The sequence below is a fragment of the Propithecus coquereli genome, unplaced genomic scaffold (assembly GCF_000956105.1).
Source record: "Propithecus coquereli isolate 6110/MARCELLA unplaced genomic scaffold, Pcoq_1.0 Scaffold137, whole genome shotgun sequence".
Classification (NCBI taxonomy): Eukaryota; Metazoa; Chordata; class Mammalia; order Primates; family Indriidae; genus Propithecus; species Propithecus coquereli.
The window spans coordinates 308,523-330,920 of record NW_012137969.1 but is presented as its reverse complement, the minus strand read 5'-3'; the positions used below and the strand labels follow the sequence as shown (position 1 = coordinate 330,920).

The 22,398-nt window shown below is 43.7% G+C and overlaps 1 protein-coding gene across 4 annotated transcripts in view; it reads left to right on the top strand.

The window, feature by feature from the left end:
* The first annotated feature begins 6,475 nt into the window (after nt 1–6,475).
* AGFG2 (ArfGAP with FG repeats 2) overlaps nt 6,476–22,398 on the top strand; it is a 24,252-nt gene continuing 8,329 nt past the window's right edge. For 3 of the 4 annotated variants that reach the window (XM_012639020.1, XM_012639019.1, XM_012639021.1), the window contains exons 1-7: nt 6,476–6,825; nt 15,670–15,763; nt 16,629–16,744; nt 18,532–18,685; nt 19,238–19,403; nt 20,419–20,544; nt 21,227–21,259. In XM_012639020.1, coding sequence (XP_012494474.1) covers nt 6,605–6,825; nt 15,670–15,763; nt 16,629–16,744; nt 18,532–18,685; nt 19,238–19,403; nt 20,419–20,544; nt 21,227–21,259 — 910 coding nt within the window. In that variant the 5' untranslated portion in view covers nt 6,476–6,604. The remainder of the gene's footprint in view (nt 6,826–15,669; nt 15,764–16,628; nt 16,745–18,531; nt 18,686–19,237; nt 19,404–20,418; nt 20,545–21,226; nt 21,260–22,398) is intronic. The other variant, XM_012639022.1, reaches the window with a different exon arrangement.

The window sequence follows — 22,398 nt, the reverse complement described above, 5'->3', positions numbered from 1 at the left end:
GTTTGTGATTTTTTTCCCCAAAGCTTGCTTTTAAGCTTTGTCAATAGGAGCCAAGGCAGCCTTTAGTCTAGGGCTAATTTGGCTACACCACTGAGGCAATACCATTCAGCCTACTTTCAATGCCTTGTGTATTAATTATGAGGTTTCACATTCTGGCTGTTAGGAATGTGAACTATTCCTAGCCAAGGATAATCTCCAGAAATTGTTTTACCTGTTCTTTTCTGGTGGTTCATTATCTGGACTTGAGTAGTTTCTTCACACACATATGCTTATAAGTACTCAACTAAACACTCAGGAGGAACCCTCTGAAGATCTCAGGAGTTCTCTCTCTCTCCCTCTCTGTGTGTCTCTCTCCAACACTTTTCCCTGCATCTTCAGCCTGTAAACTTGAGCTGTCTTGGCCTCCCTGAACTTTCAGTTCTGTCTTCTCCACTCAGAGAAACCAGTGAGCTCTGTATGGGTCTCCCCTCTTTGAACTACGGACAGAGAACTCTCTCTAGGCAGTAAGCTGGAACAATGGAAGGGCTGACCTCATTCTTTCCTTTTTCTTAGGAATCACTATCCTGTGCTGCCCTTTTCTAATGTCTAAAAACAATTGTTTTATATACTCTGTTCCTTTTTTACTCATTTAAAGTGGGAGGGTGAATGCGGTCCCTGTTATTCCATCCTGGGCAGATCTGAAGTCCTCTTGCTTATCTGTTCATGTCAGACAACTTTAAAAGCCACACACCATCCTGTGATTTGCCTGTCTTAGGATCATGGTTCTTTCTACCCTTGATCAGTTGTGGCCACAGACACTTAGTACAAAATTCTGCTGCTACAGTGGGTTGCCCACTCAGCAGGAACAATGGGAAAATGGGTTGATTTCCTTAGAAGAATCTGTGGGCATGGAAGATACCATGGCCAACATGCATAGAACAACCCTTACTTAAGAGTCCTTCTTAGACTCATTTACTGGTTGACCTGAAAATATTTCCATTTGAGTGGGGAGGAGAAGAAAAAGGAAGTTTTGAAATTAGTCCAGGCTACAGGGCAAGATGCCCTTACGGCCTTGTCAACTCAGTGGGGCTGTAGGTGTCTAGCCCACCCAACCTTTGCCATGCCTAACAGAGAGTCACAGTGGAGGTGTCTGGGATTCTGCAGCAAGACCACATTATAGCAGATAACTATTCTCCTTTCAGGAAACATCTCCTAGCTTGCTCCTGAAGTTTGGTATAAATATCTGAAATGAAAAGTTACCATGAAACCTGAATTGATTATTGTTTAATCCATTATGCTTCGAAATTGGGCAACCCAGAAGCTTTCCATTATTAAATAGAATCCAGACCCTGAATGCCAAAGTAAGCTACTTAAGCAAGTTGCTGAAGTCTTTATAACCTTCTACACTGCCCCCAATCAAGTGTGCCTTTCCTTGCCCCATTGCTTTCCATCTGCAACCTTGAGCATGGGAGGGGGTCCCCTATGATGAATTAAACAAGGGCAAAGAAAAATATAGCCAGGTTTACAGATGGTCTGTGTGGTACCACCCAGAAGTGGACTGCCTAAGCATTATATTAAGAGCACATAGAAAGTTCCATTTTGAAGATGGTAGCATAAAGGCAACATTTCCTCTTTACTTTCTTAACCACCAAGAGCCATGGGAAGAAGAAACAAAAATACAAATCCCAATTTTAGCAAAACAATGAGCTAGCTAAAACTTCAAACCACAATTCAAGTGGAAGGGCTGCCAAAAGTAGTAGAGTTCTAGCAGAGGGGCACGTGGGAAGAGAGAGGCAAGATCACTGCTACTGCAGATCTCAAAAGTAGTGAAATACATTTCTCAAGTGTGAAGGGCGTACCCCATGAAGTGCAGAAGCCATTTCAGGGTCTGTTTCAGGTGTTTGAGATAGGGGAACTCAGTAGAGGGAGAGGCAACAGAAGCTTCCTGGACCTCGCTTAGCTCTGAGAAGCAGAAGAGGTGGGGCTGAACGACAATCAGACAGGCAAGTCATTGCATGAGGCGGTCTCTTTCTGAGGGAGCAAGGTAAAGAGGGACCTCACGTTATGAAAAGCTTGATGAATAGGTGAGGAGTTGGATGACATCAACAGCATAGTTAATAAGGTAGGTCTGATATGATCCAATACACCTTAGTTTCAGGTACTCAGAGAAAATTCACAAAAGCTGACTGATTATTAGACTAAAAAGAAATCTTCATTAAATTCAAGAAATAGAACTAGTACATACATCATTCCCTGACCACTATGTAATACAACTAGACATTAGTATTCAAACCAAGGGGGAACAATGTCCTTAACACCTGAAAATTTTTTATTGTTCTCTTAAAAAACAAAAAAATCCTCTACAGTCAATAAATACAAATCAAAATGCAGAATATTTAGAAAATAATAATAAACACAATATAGCAAAACATATGAGATACAGCTAAAACAGTGCTCATGTTGTTGGCCTTAAATGAATAAACAAAAAATTATAATAAAATAAGTAAGCATCCAACTCAAGAAAATAAAAAAAGAATAACAAAATAAACCTAAGAGAGGAAGAAAAACTAATAATCAGAAATTAAGTTAGAAAACAAAATCAGTAGAACTAATAAATAACCTGGGAATAAATGGGTACTTCTTTAATATGATAAAATATATTTATGTTAACTCTAAAGTCAGCATCAAGCTTTATTGGGAAATAAAGATAAATTCCCATTAAAGTAGGGAATGAGAAAAGATATCCACTATTATTTCACTTGTTCTGGATGTTCGAACAATTTAATTAGACAAGAGAAAGTAATTAGGAAAAAAATCAAAAGAAGTTAAAACTATCATTACTTGAAAATAATGTGATCTTTACCTGGAAAACAAAAATCAACTCAAAAAAAAGTGTTATAAACAATAAATGACTTCAGTAGGAGGCTGGATACCATTCCAAGGGCTAACTAGCTCACCAGGTTTCTTGGGAATCTGTCAGAAATCTGGTGGCAGGTCAACTCTATCAGATCCCTTCTGTCATAGAGGGTGAGGTGACTTACATACTCTGGAAGAAACGTTTATTCTACATGTGGATTTTTTCCCCTGTAAGTTATGTCTTGGACTATTTCACCATCCCTGGAATTACTGACTTTGCATAACACAAGGTGGTTCAAAAAAAATTGTCTCCAACCAAGAACTCACCTCTCTGTGAAAGAAATAAGACAGTTGGCCAGCCATGGGCCATTATCATATTTCCCATCTACCAGAAGCAGCTGGCCTTGTAGAACAATGAAATGGTCTACTGAAAACAGATCTAGCATTATCTAGGAGACCACACCTGTGAAGCTGGGACTCTCCCTTGCAGATAGTGGTATGTGATCCAAACAGGGACTGAAATGCAGTGCCAAGTCTCCCTCAGCCAATGTAGAAGAGGTCCAGAAACCAACGGTTGGGGTGGGAGGTGGCAGCTCTCACTATTACTTTTCTCTCTAAAAATATTTACTTCCCATCCCTTAAGTCACTCATGCTTTTCAGACTTCACTGCCCAAGGGTGAGGTGTTCTCACCAGGGAGCCCAATAAAGGTTTTGCCTTGCCATTTGAGACTCCTCCTGCCACCAGGGCAATGGCAGAAAAGGGTGTCCCCATGCTGGTTGTGCTCCCCCTGATTATGAAGGGGAAACGGGGTTGTTACTCCCTGATATGGGCTGGGTGGAGTAGAGATGGGAGGAGGATGAGTCCTTTGGTTGCCCTCATACTACCACACCCAGTGGCATAAATTAACGGAAAACCATCATCGTCTAGTAACATCCTAATCTTTTTCACTCACTATGTGTGATAGCTAAAGTTATCAATTTGCTCAAGTTTTCAAGATGATAAGAAATAACCCTTGGCTAATGAGGAACTATAGGAGAAATGGGCAGCTTTTAGATATTGTGAACTCTGAAATTTAGAAGGAATGTTTAAAGTGGCAGGATCTAAAAATTAAAATTAAAAATAATAATAATAATAAAGTGGGCTGAGATGTCCCATCTGCACATCTGGATGTGATTTGGTGTTGCCTTCTTTTAGGGATGCTAAAACATATCTATGGCTGTGATAACTGGAGAGGGAGAATAAAGTACCCATTGGGGTGCCCAGGGCTTATTTCTGGGCCCTCCTACAGTCTCTGTCTACATGCTATAATTAAGCAACCCCATTCAGTCTCATGGCTTTAAATAACCCCTATATGCCGATGTTTCCTAAACCTACATTTCCAGCTCTGGGCTCACCTGGAACTCCACACTATACATCCACCTGCCTACATGATCAACCCCTCAGAGGCCTCACAAGGATCTCAAATCAACATGTCCAAAATAAAGATGCTGATTTCTGGCTATCAGCATCCCCTAACCTTCTCCTTCAGTCCCCGCTTTTTCAATTAATGGCATCATGAGCCACCCAGTTGCTCAAAACAAAAATCTAGAGAAACCCTCTCCAATATGGTAGCTGCTAACCACATGTGGCTATTTAAATTTAAATAAAACAAAATAAAAATGTCAGCTTCTCAGTTTTACTAGCCACATTTCAAGTGCTCAACAGCCACATGTAGCTAGTAGCTACCATATTATACAGTAAGATACAGAACATTTCCATCATCACAGAACATTCTATTGGACAGGACTTCTCCAGAGAGATTGCCATTGGTTCCTCTTTCCCTCACCTCCTACATCTAATCCATTAACAAGTCCTGTGGATTTTGAAAACATTCCCTGAATCAATCCCCTTCTCTCCAACCAATTTCAACCATTTCGTTCTATGCCACCATCATCTTTCACCTAGACTGCCAAAACCACTTATTAATTGCCCTAGTCCCAAGACAGAATGATTTTTTTTTCTCAAAACTGAAAATCAGATCATGTTTTGCCCCTGCTACAACTCTTATAACAGCTTCTGTGGAAGAGACTGGGGTTTATCCTAATAGCTCTTCTCTCCTTCTACCTCAGTAATAGAATCTCTGAAGTTTAGGTGAGCACATGGAAGACCAAAATAAAGAGTACTTTCCAGAGTCCCTCCTCACACCTAGATATGGTCATATTCCTAAGTTCTGGCTGGTGAGATGAGAGCCAGTGAGGTTGCATGTAGTTTCCTGGCATATTCTTAAAAAGAGAAGGTTCTCCTTGCTGCTGTAACAGGCATGAAGGCTGAAGCAGACAAGATCATGAGGTGAACTTGGGAGTAGAGCTAATGCACTATGGGCAACAAGATAGAAGGAGCCTGGGTCCTGACATAGTGTGGGGGTTTGCATCATAATGGGACCTAATCTAACTAATATAGCTTCCCATGACACTTAGAAGAAAATCCAAACTCCTTACCAAAGTCTGGAAGGTTCTACATGACCTGGTCCCACTCCAGGACAATCCCCTCCACTCTCCCCTCACTTACCATGCTGCAACCACTCTGGCTTTCTTTTTGCTGCTTCTTGCTCTAGGGCTTCTGCACTTGCTTCTCCCTCTGTCTGGGATGATCCTCTTCAGATCCTCATGACTGACTCCTTTTTGTTATTTAGGTCTCAGCTTAGATGTCATTGTTTTGGAAATGGTTCCCCTCACCAATCAATCTAAAGTACCCAACAAGTCGTTCTCTTTTCCAAGACCTGATTTTAGTTCTCTGCATAGAATTTATCACTAACTGATGTTTCTTCAATTTGTTTAGTGTCCGCTTCCCCCCACTAGAATGTAAGCTCCACTAAGATAGGGATTTGGGTTCACTGTTGTATTTCCAGAGTCTAGAATGCTCCTGAAACCTAGCGACACTCAATAAGTGTGTGTAAAATGAATCACTGAATACTATTCCACCTAGTGTGGTGGTTAAAAGCAGGATTTCTAAAGTCAGAAGACTCAAATTCGAATCCTGGGCCACATACCTGTTGTGTGATCTTCTGCAAGTCGTTGAACCTAAAACTGTAAAATGAGGATTCCACCTATGGCGTGGGTAGAAGTAAATGAAATGGCACTAATAAAGCACTCCTTCTCCATCTCTCCTCTGAGGGTTCCCCTCTTTCCCCCTCCTCCTCAGCCTCTCATAAGGCCATTTCTCTTCTTTGTGTGCCACTCTGCAAAGTCTAGAGCAGGCCTTTTAAATTTGGCGGGAATCAACGACATCAGACGGGAGGACGAGAACTGCACATGCGCGGGACACCTCCTCTGTCTCGCGCGCTAACTTTGCAGCCTTGACAGCCAATTAGAGTTAGCGTCCAGAGCCCTAGTGCCGAGGTCTCACCAATCCAAACAGGGAGGCGGGCCGCAGTGGAAGCTGTGGCGAGAGGGGGCGGGGACAAGCAGAGGGCACACATAGTCTTCGCGGCCCGGATCTCTGCGGGCCAATGGGAGAGGCCTGAGGCCTGAAGCCAGTGGGGCGTGGTGTTAGCGGCTCCAGCAACCGGGGGCCGTCCCAGGTCGGGCGAATCAGAGTGAGGAGGTGGGAGAAGGCCAGCCAATCACCGTGCAGAACAGGCGAGGCGGGGCAGCGCGGGTCGGGGGGTGGTGGAGTATCGCGCGGAGGCCACCGGCTCCGGAGCTTCTGTCAGGGGAGCTAGGTGTGCGGAGGCGTAAGAGGAGGCGGGAAGGCGGCAGTGGTTGAAGGCGTAGTTGCTGACTTCCAGCGATGGTGATGGCGGCGAAGAAGGGCCCAGGCCCGGGTGGCGGGGTCAGCGGGGGGAAGGCAGAGGCGGAGGCGGCCTCGGAGGTGTGGTGCCGCCGGGTGCGGGAGCTAGGCGGCTGCAGCCAGGCCGGGAATCGCCACTGCTTCGAGTGCGCCCAGCGTGGGGTCACCTACGTGGACATCACCGTGGGCAGCTTCGTCTGCACCACCTGCTCCGGCCTCCTGTGAGTAGACTGGCGCGGGGGGAGGACCGGGAAGGAGAGGCGGAGAGTCGGCGTGGGGGACCACGGGGACCTGGGGCGGGCCGGGAGGCCCAGATTCCGAAGGGCGAGGGAAGGGAGCCGAGATGGGAGGCGGCGGGGAGGCCAGGAGACGCGCGCCGGCTGTCGTGAGGGGGTCGCCTGCTGCAGAGGTGTCGTGGGTAAGGGAAGGGGAAGTGGAGAGAAGACGAGACTGGAGTCGTGTTGAGGAGGGGAGGTGGAGGTGAAGAAGGACACCCGGAGAGGAATGGAGAAACTCCCCAAGGGAGGCGAGGCGAACTGCAAGTGAGGAGGGAGAAAGTGTGGAGAATTGAAGGGAACTCGGGTGGGGCGGGGTGGGGTGTGGGGATTTAAAGGGCCAGAAAATGACATACACTTTTAAAGGGAAGTGTATGTAGGTGGAAGGCAAAAAGGAAAGAGGTAGGGAAAGCTGGCTTCAAAATGAAAGAGTACCTTTCTACCTTGTGGCTTGTGTCCCTCCTGGAGTGTGAGATGCAGAAATCAGTTGAAAATAGGTAAATTAACCGAGGCTGACAGCCTTTAGCGATAGTGAAAGGTAAGGAGCCATGGTCCAGAGTTCAGGTGCAGATCCTAATCTCTCAGGGCTTTGGAATGCTACCCAGTTGCTAGACTTATGAAATCTATTAAATAAGAGAGTAGAGCCAATGGGTTACCCTGGTAGAGGGCTTAACTTTTGCAAGGGTTTGGGAATCTGGCAAGCCATCCTTAAGTATAATCATTTACACCTTTAAGCTCCTTGTTGCCATGGCTGGATCCTGGTGGTAGCATCTGGTAAACTCTTTCTAGTTTGGAGGTAGGGGGGCCTCGTGGTATAATCTGCAATGCTGTGCTTGGCACTGGCACTGTCTTTGGTCATGCCAGAGCTAATTTAGAGCCACAGTTCTAGCCCAGATTTCTGGTTATATAGTAACCTCCCTACTCCCTACTTAAGGTACTATTTGGTTAAATGCATGATTAACATCCGATACCAGGACTGGATCTCTGTTTTTTGGGTTTTCTTGTTTATTTTTTTTGCTCAAGACATCTATTTTGACTTTTTTTTAGCATTATGTTAAGATACTGTTGTTTTTGGTTTTTTTTTTTGTTTAAACAAGGAAAGCTTTCCTTGTTCTAATACCTTGAGGAGCCAAAGAGCAAGCAATATTGTTCTTGTGACAGATGGGAGAACAGAAGCAAAGAGAGGTTTAGTAACTTATCCAATGCCATATGGGGGTTGCTGTTTTCAGCATTTATTGTTTTATATTAGTTATGATCATGGCAGACCAGAAGTGAGGATCCAGGTCTCTTAAGACACAGTTTGGGATTATTTCTCCACTGGATTTTTACCTCCTTTGCCAAACTTCTATGTTCTGATCAACCTCATTTGTGGATTGTAAGGATGAACTTGACTTTGGTCTAAGTAAAAGCCTTTGTGGCTCTTGGGATAATGATTTAGAACCAAAATAGGAATGTGTCATAAGTTGAGATAGAGACTCAAATAAAGCAAGAAAGTAGAGACTTGAGATTGGCACAAATATTCTGAGGAGAGAAGGAGCAAAGTTAGGAGTATTTATAGTATAAAGTAGAAAGAGAAAGAGCAGATTCCTGAAGATCCAGTTATGAAAAGGAAAATCTGATTAGAGTCTGCAGAGAAGTAAAGGGAAGCAGGGGGATAAAATTGATGGTCTATCAGAGCTAGGTCCTAGGAAGAAAATGTTAGGGAAGAATGTTAACTCATTCCCACGGTTAGTGGTGATGGCATGAAAGATAAAACTCAAAGTATCCCACAGATAACATTTCCCTTCTATAATGAATGTTTCTCAATCAGAACAGAAGGAAGACCAAGAGATCTGAGACACATTAAAAACCTGGTTTCTTTTGCTATAAAAGTTATTATAACTCCTTAAATATCAGTGCACAATTTGTAGAACCTTACCATTTTTTCCCTGTGGTCACTATTGTTGATCTCATTAATGAAAAGTCAAATACCTGTGATCTGGCATACACTGGATGGAGGTGGCTGATTGATTAGTTAGGATCGATTAGTTGGTTTGGGATTGATTAGTTTAATAGAGAAGTACCCCAAGAGGACTGGCTCAGTATGAGGGTGTATGTGCCTCAGACTAGGTAGGGTCTTAGCTCCTTAGGAACTTAAGTTCCCATGGGACCAAGTAGTAAGACTCTGCTAGTCCTTTTTTGATTTCAAGAAAACCTAGAAAAGACATTTTTGCTTAGTATTTTGGTAAAGCATTATGAGAGTCACTCAGGGAGTGATTCTTGAGGTGGCAGACTTCAGGGAACATATTTTGGTGGTTAGAAAATGAGAAGTTAGGCCATTTGTTAGCAGGAAATGAGAGGAGAGTGAAGGATCACGAGGTTAGGCCAATACATGAAGCTGAACTGAAGGCATGTTGATCTTATAAGGAGAGAAATATCAGGAGAAATTCTACAAGGAAGTTGGAGTTTCCCTGGCTGTGACTATCTGCCTGGGTTCTGGTAGTATTTCTTATTTGCTAGTTGGAGTTCTAGTTAGCATAAACAAGGACAAGGCATATAAACCTTTTAAAGGAGTCTTAACAAAGCATTACCTGTGTCCCTTTGAGTTACTGCGGGAAGGGCTGGGAGCTGGTAAGTGGGCCATAGGCAGAATGTGTAAGGCGGGGGATGCTTACTACTGGCTACAAAGTGAGGAGAGAGCACACACAGTCCAGCAGACAGTAGGTAGGCATGGCTCCGTGGTGGCATGTAGACCAACTAGCATCTTCAATCCACATGGCTGATTGCGCATAAATTAGGATTTTGTGTTAGTGGAAAGTGAAAATTGTGGTAGGCCAACAGCCTGCACATTCATTCATTTCAGTCAGTAAACAGATATTTATTGGGTGCTTAACAAGCCCCAGACACCGTTTTATGCACTGGAGACATGGTGGTGACAAAGTCCCCATCTTCACGTAGCTTACATCCTAGTGGAGGCCATGGACTATAAATAAATCATTCTACATGTAATTGTAGGTAGTGATAAATGCTATGAAGTAAAATAAAGCTCAGTATGGGTTAGGGAATGATGGGAACTCTTATTGAGATATGATGCAAAGAGAAGAAATATTCTTTGTTAAAATGAAGAAGATATTGAGGGCCGGGCATGGTGGCTCACGCCTGTAATCCTAGCACTCTGGGAGGCCGAGGTGGCCTCAATTGCTTGAAGTCAGGAGGTCAAGACCAGCCTGAACACCAGTGAGACCCTGTCTCTACTAAAAATGGAAAAAATTAGCCGGGCATGGTGACATTCACCTGTAGTCCCAACTCCTTGGGAGGCTGAGGCAGGAGGATCACTCAAGCCTAGGAGTTTGAGGTTGCTGTGAGCTAGGCTGATACCATGACACTCTACTGGGCAACAGAAGGAGACTCTGTCTCAAAAAAAAAGAAGAAGATATTGAGGAAAAAATGAAATATCATACTTAGCACCATAGCCAGAGAAAGGAGACAGTAGTATGGCTTTATTTTTAAAGGCCAGTTTTCTGTTCACTGTGTTACAAATATGTCTACCTCTTAAGCGGATGGAGTCTTCTGGGGGCAGTGAGCAGAATTACCAGAGTTCCCAGCTGGCCGAATTGGCTGATGTAGCGAAGTTGACCGTTCCAGCCAAAGAATTTCCTAAGATCTGAAGAACAATACACATTTTTTAATATTGGTGGGTGGGTGTGACTATGCCTTCATCCCAGCATGTATGAGCTCATTCTCACTTTCTCTTTTTTAATGAGAAATATTTTCTCAGCTGTAGCAAAAAACTACAGCATTGGTGTGAGGGCCTCAGGGAGACACTGCTAGTTGCTATTTCTAAATTTACATACGTACTGCCACAATTGTAGGTCCCACATTTGACCTAGTTTTATTCATTTGGTTTTCTTCCAGTACCTAATTTCCTTAACCTAGATATGTATCTGTTTAATTTCCCCAACATACACATATGCTTGTTTGTTACGTTTCCAGCTCTTCTAATGGAGGATGAATCTGCCATTTGAATCTTAAGATGGGGTAAAGATTGCCACTAAAAGCAGTGCCTTCAAAAAAAGCAGTGCCTTTTTTCTTATTCTGGTTTGCCTGAATGCCTCTCTGGATAAACCACTGATCTTTATAAAGAAAACAGACATTGAGGCCTGAGAGCTCACTGACATCAGAGATGGAGAATGGACACTAACTTTCACACCCAATTTTTTCAGCGAAGTGTGACATGCTTCCTTGACCTGGTTGTTTCAGTCCATCCTTTAATCTGTCATCTATCAGGTCTCAGTAACAGTTACTTGTCTCTTCTACTTCTGCCCAACTTTACTGTAATAATGAGAGTCAGAATTAAAGTGGGCAGAGCTTTGAGCTGGGTGTCAAGAGATGTGCTTGACAGCTCTTTTTTTGTGACAAGTTCCTACCTTGCCTCTACCTTAGTTTCCCTGTCTGACTTGCTAAGTAGTGGTTCCTAGCTGAAGCATTTTTATTTCCATGGAAGGAAAGGTGTAGTATGTTGTTCAATAATTCAGTACTTTTCCATTTGTCTTGGTTAGAGAGATACACATGTACCTTGCCCCTATTTTAGTCCCATCCCTTCGTCCCCTCCTCCCTCACCTTTCCTATTTACCTCTGCTGGGCAGAGCTTGACAGAGTCTCACTAAATTACAGATTTAGGCACTTTATCATAAGGGGCCCATGAACCCCTTGACAAGCCCCTAAGGAAGTAATAAATTACCAAAGGGATGGAAGAAGATGTGGAGGAAGGGAAAAGTAAATGGGATTGAGATTGAGCCTAAAGAGGAGGACAGCTAATGATATTATCGGGACTCTACCTGGGTCTAATCAGGGGAGCAGTTTATCATAGCTACTGAGGAAGAACCAAGGAAATGGGTTGAAGCAGAATTTAGATTAGGAAGAGATTCCCTGAAATTAGTGAAATTGACCCTGGAGCATGGTAATAGGAGAGCTTTCCTATTAGGGACTATTGAGAGTTCCTAATAGAGACTTGGTAATGTTTGAGTCCAAGATAAAAACTAAACTGGTTTAGTTGTACCCTGCTCAGAGGCAGAGAAGTGGAATCCCAGGAGCAAAGAAACACAATCTGGAGTGTATGAATTTGAACACAAATATTCAGAGGCAAGGAATTCCCAAGTCCATATTTGGCACAAATAAGAGAACTTGGGTGCTGGGTGGAACTGGTTTTTTTCCACTGTTGACCTGGCAGAACCTTCTTATCTGAGCAGCTAAGCAGGTTTGATGCTTTTATGAAGCAAGATAGAAGCAAAAATTTGGGCCAGCTTGAGGGTGATCGCCACAGAAAAACAAAAGGTATGGTATTTGTGGAAATAGTAGTATGCTTAATAGAATCAAAGAGTTCATCCTTGCCAAAAAAAAAAAAAGAAGGAATCAGAGATCAAAGGAAAGGAGGAAAGAGGGAGAGAGAACTGGGCAGACTTTAGTATCTACAGAAAAAACTGGCTTCACTGGCTGAATAATCAGAGTACTTCAAATGCCCTTTAGGTGCCCTGTGAAAAAGAAACTGAAATAGATAAAACAACATGACTGGCTGGAGACCTGAGTCCTAGTAATGTACTTGCTTTTTTGTTTTTTTATTTTTAAGAGACAGGATCTCACTCTGTTGCCCAGGCTGAAGTGCAGTGGTGTGATCATAATAGCTCACTGCAACCTTCACATCTTGGGCTCAAGCAATCCAGCCTCCTGAGTAGGTCAGACTACAGGCACATATCACCAGCTAATTATTTTATTTTTGTAGAGATGGAGTCTCGCTGTGTTGCCCCAGGTTAGTCTCAAACTCCTAGGCTCAAATGATCCTCCTGCCTTGGCCTCCCAAGTGCTGGGATTACAGGCGTGAGCCACTGTACCCAGCTGTACTTGCTTGCAGTTGGAAAAATTTGCCCTTTTCTAGGAAAATAGATTTAACTCTGCATTTTCACAGCGCCTCCTGGTTAGAAATAACAAAATGAATTTGCTGTGATAACTGAAGGGCAGTGCCTTCTACCAACTCTTACTACTCTTGAGAAGAACCTGAGAGTTACGTTAGGGAGACTGGGTGTAAGCTGGAATGTTGTGTCTGTTTAACTCCAGGCCAGTGACTCACATCTGGCCCATTGCATGACCCTGGTATGTACCCAGCACACCTAGACCATTTGATCTCAGCTACTGGGAAGAGAGGGGCTCTTGTTTCTAAAATGTTTCTCTCAGCCAGTCATGGCCTCTCTGTGATTCAGAGAGAAATACTCTGACTCATAGGCCACGTAACTAGGCCCTCTTCTTGGGCAGCAGAGTGTTGCCTTGTAGAGAATTCTCCCTGCCCCCAAAGTGTGGCTCTGGTTATACATAATCCAGTCTACAGACATCAAGGTCAGAGCAATGCTTTTTGTACCATGCTGTGGAAACATCCTGTTCCACCAGATTCATTTGGCTCAAAGCACCTGAATCCCTTCTTATTTTTTCTGCCTTCCCATCATCCTATCATCCCCCACCCTCCAGAAAAAAAATTCCAGTCTAAGCTCAGCCATAAGAAGTTCTGTTGTTCTAAGCATCCCGTCTTGATTGATTCCTGAGTTGAGTCCCTCCCCCTCCCTTAACAAGGAAGCACACCTCCCTGTTTACACTTTGCTAACAGTTCCTGGTTGTCCTCTCAGGAAATGTCAATGACCTTTTTATGATAGGCTTAGAATCTATTTTTCTAGTGTAAACATAATACGTTTTACCTTTGCCATGACCATTTCTCTTCCTTCCCCCACTGCTGCATCCTGGAATCACATTCTCCCTGATCCAACAGTGCGGGACTGAATAGCACCCTACTGCATTGAGAAGTATCCTTGTCCAGCCTTCCTGGGTCCTTCCTGTTAAGCTCCTGGTGATAGATTAGATCCTATAATTTTCGTATCTCCCAAAGTGCCTACCATAAAGCTCTGTGTTTTGGCAAAGTAAATATTGGTTAGTAGGAGGCGAAGGAGAGGACCTCTGAGATCACAGGAACAATGAGGTCTGGCCAGACTTCAGAAACACCTGACATTCTGAGGGGGAAAGGCCAGTGGTTAAGGTGAGAAAGAGCAAGGGAAAGAGTATAAAAGCAGCCTGGCTAGAATTTAAAGCAAAACCAAACCAAGCCATTAGCGAGAGAGGCTTTAGGAGAGAAAACTGGACTATCTTTGAAATATGATCGGAAGAAAGTCTTCAGGGCAGATCAAGTTTAAGAGCTATTGTTTGATATGTAGTAACAAAGCCCTGCTTTTGGTTTTCCCTGCTCTTATCTTTCCTTGAGGCATCAGTCTTCTTTGATATTGCTTGTCTTTTATAAGGGTATTTTGAGACCCTTTGCTTAAAAGTCTAGCAGCAGAATTGCTGAAAACAACCTCCACTGCAGCCTCCCTCCAGTGTTGTGTCCTTTGTTAGAATCCCATAACGAATAATCTGCCATCCAAAAGGACAGCTGCAACTTTGCTGTTCACTCTGTACTGTGTCATCTGCCCCCTACTCCCTGCCCCACTGCCTTCGCTTACACTAGCAGGAACATTGCCATTCTCCCAGTCTTGGCACGAGCACCTTTATTCTGTGTGCATGTGGTAAGCATGAATGTGTGTTTTTCCCACCTTCTTTATGAATTTTTAGGATTTCTATTTGGTAAATTTTGTGATCTCTTTTTTCTCCTTTTGCTTTCCTGAGGCATCAGCCAGGACCCTATTCTAGATTTACTTTCATTTTAACATCTTTAATTGCCCATTTTTTCCATGAGACGAAAAGTCTGAAGAGGCATAATCAGCTGAGACTCTTTCCTCCTGGTCCCAGGGTCTAGTTTATTTGTTTTGCTTTGGCCAGTTTTGTTTTAATCTGATAACGGCAGTAGGTCTAGATAGAGTAAAACTTAAGGCGCAAGGAAAGAGGAACTTATGAAGCCCTACCTGGCTTAGCCCCAAGTTTCCTGTGTTAGAACACTCTGGAGACCAGTTGAGTGGGGGTAAGGACACCTTCTTTTCTACCGTAATCTCCACAGGGTTTCTGTAGGCGGAAACGGACTCCTAGGGAGTTAACAGAACTTACAGAACAGGCACAAAAGCATCACTACAGGACATATATTCTTGCCCAGGCCAGTCTCATATCTCATGGTTGAACTTGATTTCTTCCTGCTTTATTGAAAGGTCTAGAAACAAGAAAATCGAGTATTTCTTTCCCCAGAGATGGCTTCCTGAAAGAGAGGGACCCTCTCCATCCTTACTGCCACTCCACACTTATGTGTAGATAAGAGTAGGGGCAGCTGGCCTAGAGATTCCGTTTTTTGTCACCAAATCCTATCTTTGAGTTATCAGGAATAGTCATGGGACTTCGTTTTTGCCTTCCTTCATGCTTAAGGGATTTGTGTTTTCGTGGGCTCTGGGATCATGGGAGATGTGCTGCAGGTCTAAAACAGTGATAAAACAGGAAATGGGAAGTGGTCACATGTTGAGTTCCAGAAGTACCCCCTTGGCCTGCAGGCTAAACACTGAAACTGTCGGGATCTAAGCCAGGCTAGAGGAAGCTTCTGGATGGGTAGGCTCTGCCCCTCTCCTGAATGACTGGAATCACAATATGTTCCTGACTTTCTCTTGCCTATCTTTTTATAAGAAGCCTCCAAAATATTCTTGTTTTCCTTCTTTCCTGGAATTAGGAAGTAGCTTCAGGTGGGGGGGTTCTAGCTGAGCTTAGTTTATATGCTGTTGTTTTATCCTTTCTCCCTCCCCGTCCTCCCATAGACAGCCTGCAGTGCTAACTGCATTATACTTCTCTATTTCTCTCCCACAGGAGAGGCCTGAACCCTCCTCATCGTGTCAAGTCCATCTCCATGACAACTTTCACTGAACCTGAAGTAGTATTCCTGCAGTCTCGTGGCAATGAGGTGAGCTGCCACTGATGGAATGGTCAGAAGGCTGTGGTTGCCCTATCTGTAGGTAGAGCTTTGCCTCATGATTGTAGAGAAACCCTATAGTTTTCTTTTTTGATCAAGTTTCTCTTAATTTTTTAGTACGTAAGATTTCTTATATATATTTGTATATTTACAGAATCTTAGTTATACAAATTATGGTTTGTGTGAGCCTCTTTTGGGGGAATCAAGGGAAGGAGCAATATCTCCATAGGGGGTGGCCCCTGGGCGCTGGAGGGGAAAATGGGTAGAGCTCCAGCTGAGGAGCTTTCAGAGCTGACTAGGCCAGCCCCTCTGAGTAAGATCTCGTGGAGCCAGCTCTGCTGACTTGAGCCTGGACAACCAGGGTCTAAGTCTATGTCATTTACTTGAAAGTGACTTAAACCCTTTCCCCAGCTAAATCTGTTAATTGGAAGTTGCCATCCTTGGTGTTAGCAGTACCCATAGCTAACTTACTTAGAGGTGACTAGCTTACTTAGAGGGTGCCATCATGGGCCTCTGGAGGATGCCCTGGAAACTGGAGCTCTGAAAATTTTCCCTGACCCTACCCCCATCCTAATTTAGTTCTCAAATAATTCTCGTGGTCCTCTATTTTCCTTTTTCAATACATGTCATAAGATGTAATTATAAATTTATTTTTACTTGTTTAAAGTATGACCTATGACTTTTAGATTATAAACTCTGTGAGGACAGGGATCAAGTCTGGTTTGTAGGTATACCCAGATCCTAGCACTGTATCCGTGCTCGATAAATATTTATTGATGAATAAATTGGAAATGGTATCTTTTGTATTTCATGCTTTCTGCTCCAACTCCTTTGTCACCTGACTTCATTCTTTTAGGTTTGCAGGAAGATATGGCTAGGTCTATTTGATGCTCGGACATCTTTAGTACCAGATTCCAGGGATCCTCAGAAGGTGAAGGAATTTCTTCAGGAAAAATATGAGAAGAAGAGATGGTAAGGAGGAAAAAAGAAGTTGCTATGGAGATGTGTTCAGTACATCCTTCATGTGACAGTCCAGTTTCCAGAGTTCAATTTGGGCTTCTTACAAAGGCTAGACTTGGGTTGATTCTGTTCTATTCATTCAGTTAGGGCTAAATTTTGACTTCAAAATAATAAATCTCCATAAAAGGACAACTTGTTCTCAGTTGCTAACCCTGCAGATTTGATGTCCCTTTTTTTGGGGAGACAGTGGACTAATTGGAATAGGGAAGTAGGCCTGTGGGAGTCCATTTTTATAGCTCAGCTGATCTTGTATGTGGGGAGAGATGGTTGGAAGCACATGTCTTATAGCTTTATGCTCTTACCCATTGTTTCATGATTTATGTGTATAGTCAGCCCTCTGTATCCACAGGTTCTACATCCACAGATTCAACCAACCACAGATCAAAAATATTTGGGGTGGCCGGGCGCGGTGGCTCACGCCTATAATCCTAGCTCTCTGGGAGGCCGAGGCGGGCGGATTGTTTGAGCTCAGGAGTTCGAAACCAGCCTGAGCAAGAGCGAGACCCCGTCTCTACTAAAAATAGAAAGAAATTAATTGGACAACTAAAAATATATAGAAAAAAAAATTAGCCGGGCATGGTGGCGCATGCCTGTAGTCCCAGCTACTCGGGAGGCTGAGGCAGGAGGATCGCTTGAGCCCAGGAGTTTGAGGTTGCTGTGAGCTAGGCTGATGCCATGGCACTCTAGCCCAGGCAAGAGAGTGAGACTCTGTCTCAAAAAAAAAAAAAAAAAAAATATTTGGGGAATAAAATTAAAAGATAACAATACAACAATAAAAAGTAATAAGAATTTTAAAATATAATACAGTAATTATTTGCATTGCATTTACATTGTATTAGGTATTATAAGTAACCTAGAGACGTTTTAAAGTATATGGGAGGATGTGCGTAAATTACATACAAATACGTCACCATTTTATATAAGGGACTTGAGCATCCTCTGATTTTGGTATCCACTGGGGGTTGGGGCGGATCCTGGAACCAATCTCCCGAGGATACCAAGGGACAACTGTATTCTGTTTTCCTGATGGAGAAAACAGCATTTCCATTCTCCTTTGCCTTTTCTTTCCCAAGTGTCACTTACTGTTGTTTGATCTCTGGAGTGTGTGCACACTGGGAGTAACTACAATGTGGAGAGGAGAATGCAGAGAACAAGGAGACTGACATGGATAAAACCACATTTTGGAGTCCCTCCTAGGGATGTCCTCAGGATTAAGATGATACTTCCAGAGTAGGGGAAGGGGATTTTATCAGAAGCATGAGGAGCTAGCAGATAGAAGTACAGATTGTGAGCAGCTAGAGGATGAGGTGGCAGACACCTTTTCAGTGCGACTGAAAAAGAGGAATCTGAAGAAACACCCAGGAAATAAAAAGGGGGACCTTGAGTAGGAAGTTGGAAAATAAGATCACCTGTCCGTCGGCATTATTGCATGTGTTATTGCTTGAAACCCAGACAGTTTGAGGTGTCAAAAAGAGGAGGGGGAGAAGAAGGAAAAATAGGCACAAACCAGAGCGAACTGAACGCTCCTGCTGAAAAAATAGTCTTCAAGTGCTCAAAGGAATGCTCACGATAGGCCGAATTTTGCTAGGTCACTAAATTCCCATCAAAAAAGGGTATTAATGGGGAAAAAAATGAGAAAGGACATTGACTCCTGTAACCTGTGTTTTCCCAAGCACCTAGGCTGAACCTGGTCCAAGGTTTTATCCCTCTCTTTACAGCCTAACTATTCTTTCTCAAAGGTATGTCCCCCCAGACCAAATCAAGGGGCCCACTTATTCCAAAGGCAGTACCTCCACCCCTGTTCAGGCCTCCATATCAGAAGGGAAGCTCCTGCGGACACTTCCAGGTGATCCTGTGTCATCTCTCTCAGCTGCTGCATCCACTTCGAGCCAGGTAACTCTCAGATCTGCCCTTCATGTTTATGTTGAGATTTGGGAGACAGGGGTCTCAGTTTCCTAAATGAAACCCCTGGACTTAGCAGACAACGGTACAGAAGCTGTGAGCCCTGCTGTTACCTATATCTTGCATTTATCACCTCTGAACCTCATGTATTTTGGAAGAAGTCAGAGTATCAACTCCAAATCTGACCATTCCCACCAAGGAAACACAGAAGGGGCCAGGATACTACATCCAATACCTGGGAAAGATGAAGAGGTGACAGCTCCAGGGGCACTTTTAGGCAACATTCCTGTATATTTTAGGGTTACCGTGGCTCGTATGCTCTAAAATGTGTGGTTCTGATAGCTGGTATATTGAGAAGACAAGGGTGATATGAGGTATGAGAGGAGCTAAGGCAGCTTCTGCCTGGGAATCCTCTTGGTTGAGGGCAGTCACTCACTGTCTTCTCTCTCCACCTGCCTACCTGGGGACAGCCTGGGGAGCTGTGGAGGGGCCTGGGTCATGTCTGGGATTCTAAGTGCTATATACAATTCTTTCTTCTCCAAGTCTGTCAGTCAGTCTCAAGCTCGGACGTCCCAGGCCCGGAGCTCTCAGCCACCTCCCCACTCTTCTGTCAAGAAAGCAAGTACTGACCTGCTGGCCGACATTGGTGGAGACCCCTTTGCTGCTCCCCAGGCAGCACCAGCTTTTGCTGCATTCCCAGCCTTTGGAGGTAAGTGGCACTTGGGATGAGAACCTCCCTACAACATATGTACTGATAGCACAAGAAATTCAGCCCCTGGGGGTGGCCAAGTTTCCCATGGCTCTAGATCTCTCTACATGCATGCAGACATGATAGTCATTCTGAAGCAGCAAGGCTAGGAGGACTGAGGTCAAATAAGTACAGCAGGATTATGTTTGGGGGTTTGACCATAAGGCATTGCAGTTGGGGGCTCCTAGCACTTCCTTTCAGAACACTGCGAATAGCCTTTTTTTTTTTTTTGAGACAGAGTCTCACTGTGTTGCCCAGGCTAGAGTGTCATAGCGTCAGCCTTGCTCACAGCAACCTCAAACTCCTGGGCTCAAGTAATCCTTCCACCTCAGCCTCCCAAGTAGCTGGGACTACAGGCACGCACCACCATGCCTGGCTAATTTTTTCTATATATTTTTAGTTGTGCAAGTAATTTCTTTCTATTCTTTAGTAGAGATGGGATTTCGCTCTTGCTCAGGCTGGTCTCAAACTCCTGAGCTCAAATGATCTGCCCGCCTCGGCCTCCCAGAGTGCTAGGATTACAGGTGTGAGCCACCGCACCCGGACTGCAAATAGCCTTTTTATTGCTTTCTCTCTCTATTAAAATGGGAGGAGGGGAATTATCATGTGTTCATATCCCCTGCCTCCTTCCCAAAGATTAGCAATAGCCAATAGAGGGGTTAGCAAAATGGTACCTATATTCCCTTTTTATTTTTTAACCTCCTTCCCCTACCAAAAAAATTTTTTTCATATGATTCTGCCCCAAACTAGGCCCTGAAAAAAATGTTAATGCCTCACGGAGTAAGGATAAAAGATGGCAGGGAGTGACTTGGAGGCCTCTGGATGTCCCTTTCTCCAGCTGCCATCTCCCTCTGAAGAAGGCACTATGGAAAGACAGATGTCCCAGAAGGGTCTCCCTTGCCCTTTAGAATTGGTAGACATGTAGATATGCATTACATTTTCTACATATATAACCTTTTATTTCCTCCACCTATAGGCCAGACACCTTCCCATGGGGGCTTTGCCAACTTTGATGCCTTTGGCAGTAGCCCCAGCTCTTCTGCATTTGGAAGCATCCCTCCAACTGGCCAAGCCCCATTCCAGGCCCAGCTAACACCTGCAGGTAAACTCTCCCCGACTGGTTTCCTTTCTTTCTTCCAACTGCATCCGATTGTCCACATCCATACCTCACCCTTCATTCACATCCTCACTAACCTAAAGAACTGTGCAAAGGAGACAAAAACACAAAGAGAAGCAGCTCCAGGAAAGGATGATAGTGGTCTGACACATTCTTGTCAGGAAGAGGGGGCTCTATTGCTCTATTTTTTCACATAAAGAGAATGACTAATATTGCACCAGGAGCTGTCCAGATTATATAGTAGGAAATTTCTGACTAGGAAGTATGGAAGACTGGAGTCCTAGAAAAATTGATAATGGACAGGACCTTTTCTCTAAAGTGCTCTGATTGTCAGCCTGGTATACTGCCCAAAAGGGTCAAAGTTCAAGATGGTCTCCAGAAGTCTTCACCCATCCTTCTAAGAGCAAAGGCCTATAAACTATGCTGTGTCAGTAAGCAATTGCAAGAGACTCTAAAGTTCTTCTTAAAGCATTTGGCTCCTCCCTATGCTCCCAGACATCCAGTCTTAACAGCCTTTGGGCTGCCCTCTGCCTTCGAACATCCTGGACACATGGGAGGGCAGCTGGAGCACTGTCCAACCTAGCTGTCTTGGGAAAAGCCAGTGACTTACGCTCTCTCTTTCTCCCTTCCTCCACTCACCCTTTCCCTTCTCCACCCTCACTGCCAGCCAGTCGGATGCTAACTGGAAGTTACAGCTCTGGTAAGTTATTCTTCCCACCCGACAGTCTACCCAAGGTGCTCTGATCATAGAGTTTTGAGGCTGGAAGGAACCCTTAAAATTTAGTCATTTTAAAGATGAAGCAGTTAAGCAATTTGCCTAGTCATGCAGCCCACAGAGTGGCAGAGCCGAGATCAGAGCCCAGACTTTTTGACTGTCGCTCTGCCTTCCCACGGTGCCACTGTGAGCTGGTTGGTTTCTGGTTTTATTTTAATTTTTTTGGATGGGAGCAGAAAGAGACATTTTATATTGATAAAAGTTAAAATTCACAAAGACATTTTCACAATCATGTACTAAAAGTAACCAACAGCATAACCTTGAGATTCAAAACCGATTAGACACAATGAGAACCTAATGAGCCAATGGAATAGGAGACTGTAATATACTCTCTCACAAGATTAGCAGATAGATAGATGGACAAGGAAGGAAGAGGATGATTTGAGCAACGGTTTAATAAGTTTGATCTAATAAATGTAAGTAGAACTTTGTAACCAACAGACAGAATATATATTATTTTCAAACATTTAACCCTTTTATAATTTGACCATATACTAGGAAACAAAATCTCCATAAATTCTAACAAATAGAACCTGCATAGGTCACACTCTATATGATAAAAGATATCCAAAACAAAGCTTAAAGGTGTGAAACAGATAGGGAGAAGATATAACATGGAAAACAGACAAAAATTAATATCCACAAAGTATTTGTAAAACTTCTATAAATATGAAAGAAAGAATAGAATAATGTACAAGGGATACAAGCAGATAGTTTGCAGAAAAAAATATGAAAATATCCTCAACCTAACTAATCAGGAATGCAAGCTAGAATAAGACAATTTTGTACATTCTATTGGCATAAAATGTTAAATATTGATGATAGCCAACATTTTGTGCACTGTTGGCAGGAGTGTAAGTTGGTACAGGAATATTCAATTTAGCAAGAAAGATGCATTCCTGGGAACGGAAGCTATGAAACAGCCTGTACACGGGTGTTAAAAAAATGATCCCTTGAGGCTGGGCGCGCTGGCTCATGCCTGTAATCCTAGCACTCTGGGAGGCCGAGGCGGGTGGATTGTTTGAGCTCAGGAGTTCGAGACCAGCCTGAGCAAGAGCGAGACC